The 14,918-nt window shown below is 33.3% G+C and overlaps 1 protein-coding gene across 4 annotated transcripts in view; it reads right to left on the bottom strand.

Moving 5' to 3' along the window:
* KIF2A (kinesin family member 2A) overlaps window positions 1-14,918 on the bottom strand; it is a 66,436-nt gene that overhangs the window by 6,315 nt on the left and 45,203 nt on the right. For 2 of the 4 annotated variants that reach the window (XM_027041212.2, XM_027041220.2), the window contains exons 12-20: window positions 14,512-14,603; window positions 13,766-13,908; window positions 13,192-13,396; window positions 12,371-12,481; window positions 11,249-11,316; window positions 7,827-7,940; window positions 6,809-6,959; window positions 3,387-3,488; window positions 1,312-1,447 (exon numbers count right to left, since the gene is read on the bottom strand). In XM_027041212.2, the coding sequence (XP_026897013.1) occupies window positions 1,312-1,447; window positions 3,387-3,488; window positions 6,809-6,959; window positions 7,827-7,940; window positions 11,249-11,316; window positions 12,371-12,481; window positions 13,192-13,396; window positions 13,766-13,908; window positions 14,512-14,603 (1,122 nt within the window). The remainder of the gene's footprint in view (window positions 1-1,311; window positions 1,448-3,386; window positions 3,489-6,808; window positions 6,960-7,826; window positions 7,941-11,248; window positions 11,317-12,370; window positions 12,482-13,191; window positions 13,397-13,765; window positions 13,909-14,511; window positions 14,604-14,918) is intronic. The other 2 variants (XM_027041226.2, XM_027041228.2) reach the window with 1 other exon arrangement.

Here is a 14,918-nt window from a genome sequence, read left to right as displayed (position 1 = left end):
AGCACAAAGGTGATGATCTTTAGAAGAAAAGATTCAAGGTGGAATCTCAATTTCTTTCCCCCCTTCAGAAGTACAGGGGTATTTAAAAAATTAACTCTTCTGAAATTTAGAAAGGAATTTAAGGACTTCTGGATCTCATACCCGCTAAGACAAAGATAAAAGCTCTCATATTTCTTATATACCAAAATTATCTCTGAAGGGCAAAAGAATTTTTTTTCTAAGAAAGGACTGAATAATACAATAGCTAGACAGTAATTTCTTCAAAGTTATGGATATGCTTGATATACATAAATACTGAGAAAATTAAGGAAGTCAACTGAATTGAATACCACATATTACAGAGAAAAAAATTAGAATTATGATCTGTTCTGAACAGATAAGCTGCTTGTGAGTTCTGACAGATTAGAAAAATGATCAAAACACTTTAAATCAAAGCTTGAGTATGAAGAACATGAAAAACAAAAATAAATTTTAGAAATCCTACATTTTTACAATTCTGAATTGGGTAAATGGTCACTGCTGACTCTATAGATTATGTAAATAACCAACTTCACAAAGACCCTACTTTAAAAACTTAGCCAGTTTGGTGCTAAAAACTAGCTATTTCAATTGGGTCTCACTCTGCATTTCACACACACATGCACAGATGTCCATTCGCATATAAATGGAGACAACTAATTTGCCAATGCCTAAGAAATAAGCACATACGATAAATGCATTTCTGAAGCTACAGATAACCTAATTATAAAAAGCCAAGAAGACAAGGCATGTGGGTAAGTCACATGCTTCCCTCATTAGCAAAGCAGAAAGAATAGTTGCTGAAAGGTCTTGAGTTGCTCAAGGTCTTGAAACCTTCCCGCTGATGTTTTAAAACAAGTGTTCAAAGGAAAAACATGACACGGATGCACAGAAAAGAGATGAACGCAGATAGGAGGCTGGAGAAGAGATGGCCCTGAAAAGACATAATCTAAGCAAAAGCATTCCAAAAAGCACTGGCCGATCAAACTAAAAATCTGAATGAGTGTATAAAATTTACAAATTTGTTAAAATACATTTCCCTCTTTAATCATAATATGCTTTTATCTTTACAAATGCCTAAAGAGAAAAGAGAACTAAAGAACACTTGAAATGATATTCCATGTTTTTAGAAAAAAAAAAACAGAATGATTGGTTTGTCTTTAAATACCTCTGGAAATGTATTAATGGTGCCCATAATTTTTATTTCAGATGTCCTCTTGCAATATGAAATCCTCTACTAATTATATTCAAATATTAAGTAGACGTAAAACACTAAAATGAAAAAGGAATTACCCCGCAGCTCAGTTAAAATGTCTATTTTTTGCTCAAGAATAGCTTCAAGTTGAGTAGCATATGAATCTACATCATAATCTACTTCTTCAGTCATCTCTAGGAGAGCCTTTTCATCTTCTAACCATCGAATAGATTCCTAAAAGGACAAAAATTCAACAATCCAATAAGCCTCTCTGTAAGACAAAGACCAATTAAAAACGTTGGCATATGCTAAATATCATCAAACATACTGAAGATGGAATTCTCTAAAACTAGAGAATTTAGTAAGTATAAAACATCTTTATTTACAGAATAAAATTAAGAAATATTTCCTTAAATTCAAACACAAACACAAATATGATAAGCCAAGCAAGAGAACTTCATTTTTCTTTTACTGTGCCCTGGATAAGGGTGTGAATCAAACACGTAAGTATCAGTGAGCACATTAATTCTCAAAATTTTAGTAGCTATCCCTAAAGTTGGGGGAAAATGGGTATAACAAAGCTACTGAGCAATCAAATGAGGTCTATGGTAGCCTAGAACTTGTAAATCATCTAGCATTTACATCCCCATTTGTGGCCTCACAGTGGTTAAACACCAGCTCTTCAAAATTATTTTAACTATAAGGGACAGCCAATTTTAGAAGAGTCAAAGAAACCACTAAATAGTAGCTACTTACTATTCACACATGCTTTAAAGAAACCCTTCATTCTTAAGTGATTTTAGATAACGTGGAATTTAGGAGTTTCATTTCCTAGCAATGTAATGAATCATACTGATTATAAACAAGTTCAGATCATTCTGAATTAAAGAGTTTTGGGATATAAAAATGGGCACTTTCTAGCTTCCAATGCAATTTAATGGCTAATTATAACTGGACTGTGCATCATAAGAATTAGCTAATGTAGGTATCTATTAGAAAACTATACATGTATCAGTTAAAATATATATACACACACCCCCCACAATTTTTTCTTTTTTCTTAGCTATCTACTTACTTTTTTAAAATAAAACCCTATTTTAAGAAATGGCAGATCACAGGATGGAGGAACAATAAATGGAATTGTAAAAAGAATACTGGACTGAAACTCAAAACATCCAGTTCTGCCAAAGAGCAAAGAACTTTTTAGACTTCACCATAAAATGGCAGAGTGGGAAACGATGGTCTTTTTTTTTGACAGACACCTTGCTCCAAAAGGACACAAATTTCTTAAATTACAAGTGTCCTTTCTTGATTTAATCTAAACATCTAGGCCTTTAAATAGATTCTCATAGTAAGAGTTTGACTAAAACTGTAACAGTTTCAATGCATGTACATCCTATTCTCAATTTATAAAATTAATAGTTCACTTATATTTTAAGCCTTTCATCCAGGTGCTCAAATGGTCTACAGCTGAGTCATGTTAATATCTCTTCAACATCAGAGAAAGAACACAGGTCAAAAGAAAGACTGAGCTATTGTTCACTTTTTTCTCAGAACATATTTATAGTTTCCATAATGATATCCAAACTTTATCTACGCTTCCTTGTAAGTATCACCCTCTAGGATATTTTCTTGTTAAAAAAGGCAATAGGGGGATCAAGAGGGAAATCATCAAGTAAACGTGCTTTTCACTGGCTGAACACAATGGGATGAATACGTCAGGAGTTGCTGTGACAGGCAAGGATTTAACACCCCTTACTCATCTGCCACTGACAGAAACCCTACCTCTCCTAAAGCAATCAAAGAAAGGTATTTCCTCAACTACTCTGATAACCCTTAGAAGTTTTTCTTACTGCTGTCAAATAAACTGACCTAACAAGAGAGAAAAGGATAGTGGAGGGAAGAAGTTCAACCCTTCTCTAAAAATGGACAACTAAAGAAAGCAAATAAAACAGAACAGTAGTAAATAAACCAGATTCTTTCACCATAGTGCAAAATAAACATTGTAACCATCCATCATTCTGTTCAAAATATCCTGTGTCATATATCCCACAAATACACATACACACAATAAGTATATTTTTAGATTGGTGTGATATTCGAAGTATTATGAAAGTTTTTAGTTAATTTCCCTACAGAAACATTTTGATGTAAGGTCCTGTCTTAACTTTACCTGGAACACTGCCCTGTGATCTTCTACAACTTGTTCTTCCATTTCTACCATTTGTGAGACGGCTTCGTGGAAAGTAAACAATTGGGGGGAAACCTCTTCTTCCTTAAGATGAACACAGTTTTAAAAATTAGGACTTTACATTTTAAATGTTACAAAAAAATAGTTTTTCTAGGTCACTTATAAAAATGCCATTTAGAAATTGAGGAGGTTTGAAAGATAAAGACTATGAAAATATAATATAAAAGGCAAAGCCACAATAAGATACCCCATATTTAAGCATATTAAGTAAGAGATAATTTTCATTTAGCACAGACTTTACTGCAGAATTACCCTAAAAAGGCAATCTCTTTTGGAACAGCGCAACTTTTCAAAAATACATTTATTGAAAGCAATAAAGATGCTGAAATATTTCTTCAATATTGTTTAATTTTCACTAACAATTTAAATCATAGGTATGTCTTATACATCTTTCCACCAGAAAAGAGATTTCAAGATAATGTCTTTCATGACTGTGACTATCAAATTAGTGTTTTGGAAGGTCTCAACTCTTACTCAGTCTTAATTTCTGAGTTACACCATATAACGTGCTTCCAGTTTTTAGAGAAATCTTAACCGACAAATGACAACTTTACCTCATCAACAAAAAATCCACATACATAAATATAACATATTCCTATTTTGATCCTACATCAAGTGAAAACTTCTCTAGCCTCGCTTTCTTTGTGAGCTTCTTTCCCAACCCCAATGTCTAATGATTTATTTCCTCAAAATGTGGCTTTAGGGACAAGGTTTACTTAAAATCACTTTATAAACTGTAAGTAGAAAAAGCAATGTTTTTCAAACAAAATACACAATTCTAAACATGTACATATTTTGGTTAAATATTATAAAGAGACATGTGACTCTTTCATCGTATGCTACCATCACTACAAGTTTATACATTCAAGTTAGCCAATGACCTTTTTATCTTCTCTTTGGGAAACAGGCATCTGTTTTCATTAAGACATTCAGGCATTATTCTTTCCCTCACTCCCTCTCTCTCTCCAATAAACACACTCAACCAACTTTACTCATTTTACCTGCCCACCTCCCTTTAAAGCCCAGAATGTCTTCTTTCCTTTGCTTTAAAATACTGTTCAAGTTCCTCTCATTTCCCTGCAGTCTTAGAAGACTTTTGTTTGTGCAACTATTTCTGGAATTCTAATGCACTTTATTATCTTCTAGTTTGTGTACTTGTGTCGGTTTTATCTCTAAGGCAAGTCTTAGACACTATCCCATTTTAATTTACCTTGTTAAAACTTAACATGCACATGTACCAATACTTAACTAAAAACTAATTCTGAACCACCTCAAGGTAGTTTCCCAGGGGTGGCAAAATTCAAAGTTTCCTAGGGGTGGCAAAACTCACACTCTCTCAAATATGGAGGAGAATGCAAGAACTCATGATATTATGCTTAAAAACCTCTGGATCAGTTCTTGTCATCTAGCCAGCGTCTCCAAATTAAAGACCTACAAAGACCCAACCCAAAAGATGTAAGAATAAAACAGAAAAGGTCTGCTACAGAGGGGGCCTATCTTGTTCTGGCTTTCTACATCCGTAAAAGGCACCATATCTAAGTATAATACATGGTTTGTGTTAAGAATTCTAAAAGCAACTATACTTTTGCTTCAAAACTTTTGGAGATGGGGGATAGACTACGGTCAGAATCTCATTTTCAGTTCTTTATTTTCTATGGTTCAAAGTTTAGAACTCTTACTTTTAAACCAGTTTCTCAATTTTGGCACCACTGACATTTGGGGTTCGAGGGAAGACTGTCTTATACCTTGTATGATGTTTAATAGCATCCCTGACCTCTACCCAATAGATGCGACAACTAAAAATGTCTCCACACATTTTTCCCTAGGGGGTCAAGTCACTCCTAGTTGAGGACCACTACATTAAGCCCTTCATTATTAACAGACAATAATTTGGAACAACATAACAAAAAGTAGTATGCCCATTTGTTGCTCTAGAATATTGTGGACTTGAGTTAAAAAGTATAAAAACATTAACTTAAAGTTATATAATTTCCAAAGAGTATTTTATTATTGCGGCTAGCAATACATTTAGTGGACCTAAGATGTGGCTCTCACATAAGAAATATGGAGATTTCAGTTGTGGCTTTAGCACTTACTATATGTATGATCTTAGTTGACTTCCTTCACCTTTTAGAAAATCAGTTAAAAAGCAGATAATTATGGTACCTATCACATCAAATTCTAAGGATTACATCAGATGATAAATAAAATGCTTACCAAATGTAAGTCATGTAGTAAGAAATTAGTAAATGCCACTTTTTATCATGACAAAATATTACTATAAGATTCTTACTGAGAAAAAAAGGGTATAAAACTATATAATTTTTAAAAATGAAGTTTTAAAAAATTATTTAAAACGCAATTTTAAAATATTTAAATAATTAAAATTCTTTAGAAGTTAATTATATAAACTTTCACATCTCACATAAAGGAATCCCCTCAATATGTTAAAGTAATTATGTGAAACTGTGTGTTGTGCTTTTCTGTTACTTTTTAATATACCTCGTAGTCCTTATAAAATAGGGGATATAATTTTTTGAGTAATTGGGAATCATATGTTAAATTATGAAATGTCACTAGACATTTCAAACATATAGAATACAACCATATTTAACAAATGTTATTAGCATTTTTCCATGTTTGACTTCTGATACAGCCCATGGTATCCTTTTAATATACATGCATGTGTCCGAGTTAATTTTGTTTTTAAGCTGTATGTATAATATATGGTATGCATAATTCTTAAATTTGCTTTTTTCCCTGTGTTAGTTTTAAAATCCCCGAATTTTAATAATGATATAAAATCTGAAAAAAATAATAGTTTAGATCAGAGGTCAGCAAACTTTGTTTTAAGCTTATTTATTTTGAGAGAGACAGAGACAGTGTGAGAAGACAGGCAGAGAGAGAGGGAGAGAGAGGGAGAGAGAGGATCCCAAGCAGGCTCCAAGCTGCCAGGGCAGAGCCCAATGCAGGGCTCAAACCCTTCATGAAACCCATGACATGAGCAGAAATCAAGAGTCAGTCAAGAGTCAGTAGCTTACTGACTAGCCACCCAGGCACCCCAGGAGTCTGCAAACTTTTTCAAGGGCCAGACAGTACCTATTTTGGGCCTTTGAGCGTTATAGTCTTTGTCACTGCTTTTGTACTAAGAAAGCAGCCAGTCAACTTGTAAATGAATAAGCATTGGCCACAATTAAGTAAAACTTTATTTGTAAAAAACAGATGGCTGGCCCAGAGGCTGTCAGTCTGCTGACCCCTGACTTAGACAGTAGTTTTCAATTATTAAGTTCTGCTACTGATGAAACGAACTAAAAACAGATAGTTATAACTATATTGTCACTCACATTTTGCTCACAAAGAAGTTTTAGATCATCTCTCTGAGGGGAACTCCCTACACCCCACTGTGCCTCTAAGTCATCAATCTGATTGGGTGGATGGTGCATTATTGGACGGACATCACCAGCAGCAGTTGGATCCACAGTCAATTCTTTCACCCTATAAACACATAAGAGGTACCTAAAATTAACAAAGACACACGCAGAGGAATAAGAAAATGCCAACCTATTCAATAAAAAGGGAATTCAATTAAACATGTTAAGACTGATGATGTCAGCTTTCCAGATCAAGTTTACCTGAAATCTGCAGGAAGACCAAAGGGATGTTTGGCTATTTAACTTTCAGAATTTACTGCGGTAACTTTACAATTATTTCAAATATAATTATTGTACGTAATAAATGATAATTAGCTAAGTAAGTAAATTCAGTATTTCAAAGTAAAAAGAAACTTTTTGCAATTGAATTATATAAACAGAAAAATGCACTTTTAATAAATGGATTACTGCCAAAATCAGAGAATACACTTTGCATACTTTTTAGTTGTTATAATGCTCTATTAAGAGCTACATGTAAAATAATCATATTTCTAAACTTCTATCGTTTAAAAAAATGTTTACCGATTATACTTCAATTTACACAGTGGGAGGGTACATGTTCTAAAGCAAGAGGATCCTTGTTATTTCCTTGGAGTCAAGGAAATTTATAAGAACATAGGAAATAAAGGTAAACTTCTCACTTTAAATGAGACAGTTTATCTCTCAACTGTAAATATGCAAAGATGACATCATCCTTAAAAATATGAGGGGAAATAGGAAGCCTGAATTCTACATCAATACTTTAAAGCAAATAAATTAATAAAGTACACAAAAATGAAGATCATGCAGTACAACCATCACCTGCCAAATGAAATGAAAATGAAAAATAAAATGGCTCAGAACAAAAGAAGTATAAATGAAATATTTATATGTAATGCAATTCAAAAGAAACTATTATAACAAATATCTTATGCATAGAAGGGAAGTAGACCTGGTAATCGAAGGAGAAAAGTCGTCATACTCATAAGAAGGAGAGAGATCGGGGCGACTGCCACTACCCTGTGAGAAGGGAATGTCTGATGGACTAATTCCAAACTCCTTTACTCTGCAGCACCAAAACAGCAACAAATTAAAAGAAAATGCTCTTATACAGACAGCAATGCACATTTCAAGTTTTCATTCAGTATTCAGTTTAATTCATTTAGAAAAAGAGATCAACATTGTTTTGACTTATTGCACCTAGAATAATGAAAAAATAATCAATTTTAAGGTTTTGAGTCTCTCTGTCCTATTGACTACTTAATCAAATTTCCTTGTGCAGTCAATACCACAAATATTATATCAGCATTAACGAGCCCTCAATACTCTTGCAGTCTTTTAAAACAGAACACAAGAGGATTAAGTCCTAATGGCATCCACTGTTTGTAATGAATTAACTTCTTTCTTATGCATTTAGAATGGTATTAGCTATAACCCATCCTTGGTACAAACCGAGAGAGCAGTCATTCAAATAATCTTCTGTGTTTGGTTCAGATGAAGAACCCTGGTTAAGAAAAAGCCTATTTAGAAGCGCCCGGGTGGCTTAAGTAGTTGAGTGCCCCACTCGATTTCAGCTCAGGCCATGATCTCACAGTTTGTGAGATCAAGCCCAATGTAAGGCTCTGCACTGATGGTGTGGAGCCTGCTTGGGATTCTTTCTCCCTCTCCCTGCCCCTTCCCTGATCACATACACACTCTCCCTCTCTCTCTCTCTCTCTCTCAAATAAACTTAAAAAAACTTAAAAAAAAAAAGGCTATTTAGCAATGGAATTTAAATTGCTTTTGTTAATGTTTCTAATGGTTATATTTAACCAAATTACAGCTTTTCTGACCCCATATTTGTTATTCCCTATGTCCCCTTCAGGCCAATCCCATTTCATAACAGTAAGCAATATTTATTAAGTACTTCGTACATGTTAGATACTACAATTAGTAAATTTTAGTCACTTTATTATTTAATTCTTACAACAATCTTGCGATACTATTTTTGCCATTTCAGAGATGAGACATTGGTTCATAAATAAAGTATCTTACCCAAGGTTATTCAATGAGACTGTGGCATAAGTGAGGTTCAAACCTAGCTCTGAGTACAAACATTATGTTATTTAAAAATCCAATATACTAACCATCTGTTTTTCTCATTATTTCTTTTAGGTTTCATCTAAATCATAACATAACTGTCATAAACAGTCACACAGATCAAACTAATAATATCATGTAGATGAAACTAACTATTTCTTCTACTTACAATCTTCCTTTAACCTATTGGTAATGTCTGCTGTCAAAGGTTCAATATGGGATTCTGCTGCCCTTCATCCTTTATGGTCACTTTGGAAAATTTATTTACAACAAAGACTGACTAAATTTCTAACTGTGACGTAACTCTTTTTGCTCCCAATTCCATTTAGGATTCTTTCATTTAGGATTCTTTCAGAATCTCCTAATTTAGATTACCCTAATGGCCTAATATTTTCCTCTACTCCAAGACCTCTTGCCCAACTCAAACAGGAAATATTCTATGCAGGAATCATATTCCTCAAATGAGCTATCAAGGGAGGTTGAAAAGTCTTTATTCCTAGAGATTTAGAAAGAAAAGACAGAATTATTTGTCCCAGGTGGTTAGTCACGTTGCAGATAAATTACACTACAGGATAACAAATTAAAACATTTACTAGGACCTAAATGAACTAGAGACATGGCCAGATATAACATTTTCACCTTAGGGAGAGTCCTGTGCAGTTTGAAGTCTGAAGACATGGAGATTTTTGTTTGTTTTAATCCTACAACATGGTAATATTCTGCTATACTAAGCTGTTTCTCATCTCTCCCATGAACACTTTTGAAATAAGAAGCATTTAAAATTAATGATTAAAACCCTACATACTACAAGTGTTCATTATAAAAATCAATTAAAAGGACTATAAATGTTTGCAGTTCAGAGCCCATAATTTAAAGTTTTTAAGGGCTTACATTCAGGAATAATAATCCATTATATTTTTAAAAGAAGTTATTTTATCTTACTATCTTTTTATAAAATGTCAACAGGCTTATATTTTCCAACAGTTTTTACCATCATTTTGAAAAATCTCTTCAGTTGAAACAAAAGAGTTACAAGTTACAAAAGAACAAAGAACAAGAAAAGAACAAAGAAAAAGAACAAAGAAAAAGAACAAAACAAGTTACAAATGAACAAAGGGTATGATTCCATTTATGTAATGTTCAAATATAGATAGCTACCTATGTATATTTTCACGGATACAGTCATAGGCAGTTAAACAATTTTTAAAAAGAAAGAAAAACCAGAAAATTAGGCCACAGAAATCAAGGCAATGTCTATCTTGGGGTAGAGGTTAATGGATTTGGACATGTTATTCAGGATTTGTAATCAGGAGGGAACATATGAGGAACTTTCTAGAGAGGTAGAAACATTCTATTTCAACCTGATGATAAGAATTTTCATTTTATAAATATTAGATTATTCACTTATGTTTTTGGCCCTTTTCTGTGTACATATTTCCCATTTTTAAAAAAGATTAAAAACAAAATTTCCATAGCAATTAAAATAAAGAAACGGGGACAAATACTTGTGGTTCAGCAAAATTCAAAGAATGTCCACAGTAGAAATGGAATACAAAAAGGAATCTGATCTCTAAAAATTAAAATCACAAATGCAATATGTGATAATAGAAATTTAAAACTATATACATAGTCATTTTTTCAAAACAAGAGCAATGGGAGGAATTTATGAAACAAATATAAATATGCCCATCATAATCCAAAGTTCCAAGGGCATTTCATGACTATAAAGAATAAATTAATTAAACTCTATAATGCTTTCTGTCCTTTCATTTGTAATAATGCCATTGCCCATTAAAGTATGTAATACTAATTACATGAATAATAAAATGTAACTCATATAGAACATCAGAAAGAAATGTGCTATCATTACTTACTCAACCTCTAGATTCCACCATGTAAAACAGTTAATATTGTCAGAAATAATTTTTAGCATACAGAAAAAACAATTTCAGAAACACAGACCAGACCAGTCCCCTCAGACTCACTTAATACGAAAAATTTGCGTGATTTAGATGTTGTAAAATAATATGAAATATAACTTGGTGAAACATAAAAATGTAATCATGTTCTTGAAAGAAAGACCAATTGTACTAAAAATCCAAATCTCTTTCCAAATTACACATTTCCATTTACTTTCAGAATTTGACCAAAGGACTCTATATACCATCTTAATGTACATGCAAAAAATTTTTAAAAACTGTAAAATGTAATACAATTTATCCCATCAGATATTAAGTCAAACTAAATACTGCTCTACTCCCCTCAAATTTGAAACTGAATAACTATTTTTCATACCTATTTGCATATCTTAATGTATTAAGAGTATTTTCACAAGATGCCATTCCTGGAGAGATTGTGGCAATCTATGGGAGAAAAATGCAAAGGTAAAGAAAATTTTATAAATGATGAAGACAATAATATCAACATATAGCTTATTAAGATCTAATCTTAAAATAGTTACTAAACAAAGAAAACACTTATGATATCTAAACTCCAAAATAATTTGCTATATCACACCCATAATCAGATGATAATTATAAACCATATAAAATACAAACAACTCTCTGAAAATACTAGAAAAATAATTTAAATCAGGCAGAAAATAGAGGTCAACACCTAGAAAGGAATAGCACTGAGTGTTCCCATCCTCCCTCCCCACCTCCACACATCAGCTTTTCCGCCCAAGGGCAAGCCCTGCTGCTCCCACACAGGGTAACTACAACTGCATTAGAAACTTGAAATTTCACAGGTTAAATTAAAAGACAGAGTTTGGAGGTAGAACTATAGCAGCTAGAAAGTGAGATTTGTCCCAGAATAGGGAGATAACCATGCAGGGAGGTAATCTTGACAACCAGAAACTCTACATATAAACTGCCCCAAATCTCTGGCTGACCCGTGACGCAGGCATACACAAGGCTTCCACTAAGCAACATAGCTAAGTCTAAAAGAACTAAACAGGTTTCTATTTCATTTGATGCCCCCGGCAGGGGAGACAAGAATTTGAAGTTCAAGTAAGTTCACTTCTGGCTAAAATAACAAAAAACTCAATAATCTTTAGAAGATATGAATATCCAGAGTGTTCATTAAGGTATTTATTCATAGTGAAAATGATAGAACCCAAAATTAGCAGACATACTAAGAAACAGAAAAGTGTGACTCATACTCAAGGAAAATAAAAATCAACGAAGACCAACCTCAAGAAGACTCAGATGTTGGAATTAGTGGAATGCATTATAACTGCAATATAATCCTCTCTATCAGACTGGCAGGGACCACATCTTAAGTATCACTGTATCTCTCACAATAGAAGGATTTAAATGTTTGTTATTAATGTGCATTATAATCTTTCCACAGATAGTGTGAGTTATTCATTATTCAGAATTAAAACAAAACAAACAAAAACAAACATAAACTTACCATGCAGGTACGAGAATTTTCACCTATGAATGAATCTCTTAACACCTGAGTGAGTTTACTTGCTCTGAAAGGAGTATGAGGTTTATTTCTACCTAAGGCTCTGATGCACTCCTGCCAATTAAGAAAGCAAGTTTCACAGGTTAGGCTTCTTATAAAGAGTAATCTTAACTAATATATTTAAAAGATCTTTTACTACAACCCTAACATTTAAGATCTGATCAGCTCTGGAAACCCTACTAACAGGTTTACAGCACAGTAAAGATGGTCCCATAAATCTTAAATCAAGAAAATAAAATTAAACAACAACAACAATAAAGTACTTATCATTCCAAAAGATTCTTCTGGAGACTATGACTACTATTTAGAAGTAATAGACAATAGGATAAAAAGCTAAACTTTGAAAGTGGCACTACAAAAGAAAAAACAATGTTTTTGTAGTCTTTTCAATCCTTCCTTTTGTAGTCAAGGAACAGATGTAACACTCCCCCCCCCCCTCTCTGAAAGTCATTCCACATTTTCCTGAGACATTATTTCTTAGCTGAGTTTTGCAGTTCCTTGTCTTCTTCTAAGACAGTATGACTGACTAAAGCCCTATGGAACCTCCCTAAGTAGGCTCAAAATTGGTCCTCTATTCACTCTAAAAAAAAAGAGTATGTGTAAAGAAAATTTCTGAGCACAATGTAAATCAAGAACTGTAAACATAAGTAAATTTTGATAACTTCTCTTATTAGATGTTACAAGTGCTATCATTTTCTAGATACTCTAAACAAAATTAAAGTCAAAAGCAAAAGACTTTTCACAATTAAATGCATTTTATTTACCTTGAGTGCTAAAAGGCTTTTATTAATTTCAGCACCTTCAAGCCTGGTTTGCCTGTCTGCACTGGAAGTATCAGCTCCTCGTTCATTTCCAGCCAAGTCAATGAGAGAAAATTTGCCATGTAGTTTTCCTTTCCTTCTAAGAATGATCTGAAACACTGCATGGCTCCGAGATGAATGTGCATTTGCAGATGTTTGACCGGATGTCCTACAATGTGATTAAGTATATTTTACATACAAAAACCCTTTTAGTTTATGTTTCAAACCAGAGTATTTTCACTAAAAAGCAAGAAAAAACTATCCAGTTCTCATCATTTAAATACAAATGAAGACAATCTGAGTTACAACACTTCGATACAACTGGATTCATACAATTTAATCTGGCACACTTCTAGTATACTTGTAGTATGATTACCAATATAGTAGATGTCACTCAGAGTTACAAGTAACAGTAAAAGTTTTTATGAACAAATTTTTACTGCCAAGAGGCACTGAATAACACCTTTGCTTTGTTTAGAAACCCCAAGTATCTAAAACTGATTAAGAGATTAAGTTGCCCTTAATTAAAATAAGTTACCTGCAACTATTGCCTATGTCAATGAGTTTCAGTACGTCTTCAACACATTTGACTTCCCGTTCCTGTAATCCCACCACTTGAACCTGCTGTTTTCCATCTTCCAGCACTCTTAACTTTGTTTTCCTGTTTAGCAAGTCAAACACCTATTTCAAAAAAATCCAAGTCAGAAAACTAGCCTCGAAGAAAAAAAGAATCAATTCTATAAAAATCAGAGTCCAAAAAATTTCAGAAAATTATAGTAATTAGAATAATTCTCAATACTGAAAAGTTGAGCATTTCAAAGGGAATTTTTAAAAACCTCAAAAAATGTTAACATAATATTCTAACATATATAAAAATGGGGTGGCGGGGCGCCTGGGTGGCGCAGTCGGTTAAGCGTCCGACTTCAGCCAGGTCACGATCTCGCGGTCCGTGAGTTCGAGCCCCGCGTCAGGCTCTGGGTTGATGGCTCGGAGCCTGGAGCCTGATTCCGATTCTGTGTCTCCCTCTCTCTCTGCCCCTCCCCCATTCATGCTCTGTCTCTCTCTGTCCCAAAAAAAACCAAAAACAAAAACAAAAAAAAACGTTGAAAAAAAATAAAAATGGGGTGGCAAGGGTTGCACAACATGAATGTACTTAAGGCCACTGAACCTGTACACACAAAAAATGGTTAAAATGTTAAATCTTATGTTATGCATGTTAAACCACAATTTAACACTCCTCCCCCACCCCCTCCAAATCAGAGTCTTTTTTAAGTTTCCACTTACCTTTCCACTGTAAATTTCAAAAAAGGTTGCATATACTTGAAGTTCTAATTTCTTATAGTTTGGCTTCTTTAACATTAAAAAGACATCTCGAGCTATCAAGAATTTCACATGGAGAAAATTGTTAAGATGTTACAAATACTATCTTTGAAAAGCAATTCAAATTTTCTGTACTTAGAGAAAATCAGTTAATCTTTACCTAGAATGACAAGATCAATAATAACAATAAAGACTAAAGTGAACATTATTTTACAAAAAAATAGTAATAGTTTTTTGACATTTAGAGTCTAGATGCCATTCTCTTTCATGTTCAGTAAAAGAATGCTACTATTTATCTTTATAAATAACATAAAATTATAGGTGGTCATAGTAAGATTATTTCCACAACCACACCAAACAGAAGCTTTTCA

This window comes from Acinonyx jubatus, chromosome A1 (genome assembly GCF_027475565.1).
Source record: "Acinonyx jubatus isolate Ajub_Pintada_27869175 chromosome A1, VMU_Ajub_asm_v1.0, whole genome shotgun sequence".
In the NCBI taxonomy this organism is placed as follows: domain Eukaryota; kingdom Metazoa; phylum Chordata; class Mammalia; order Carnivora; family Felidae; genus Acinonyx; species Acinonyx jubatus.
Note: the sequence above shows the minus strand (reverse complement) of the source record. Positions and strands in the feature narration are given on the sequence as shown.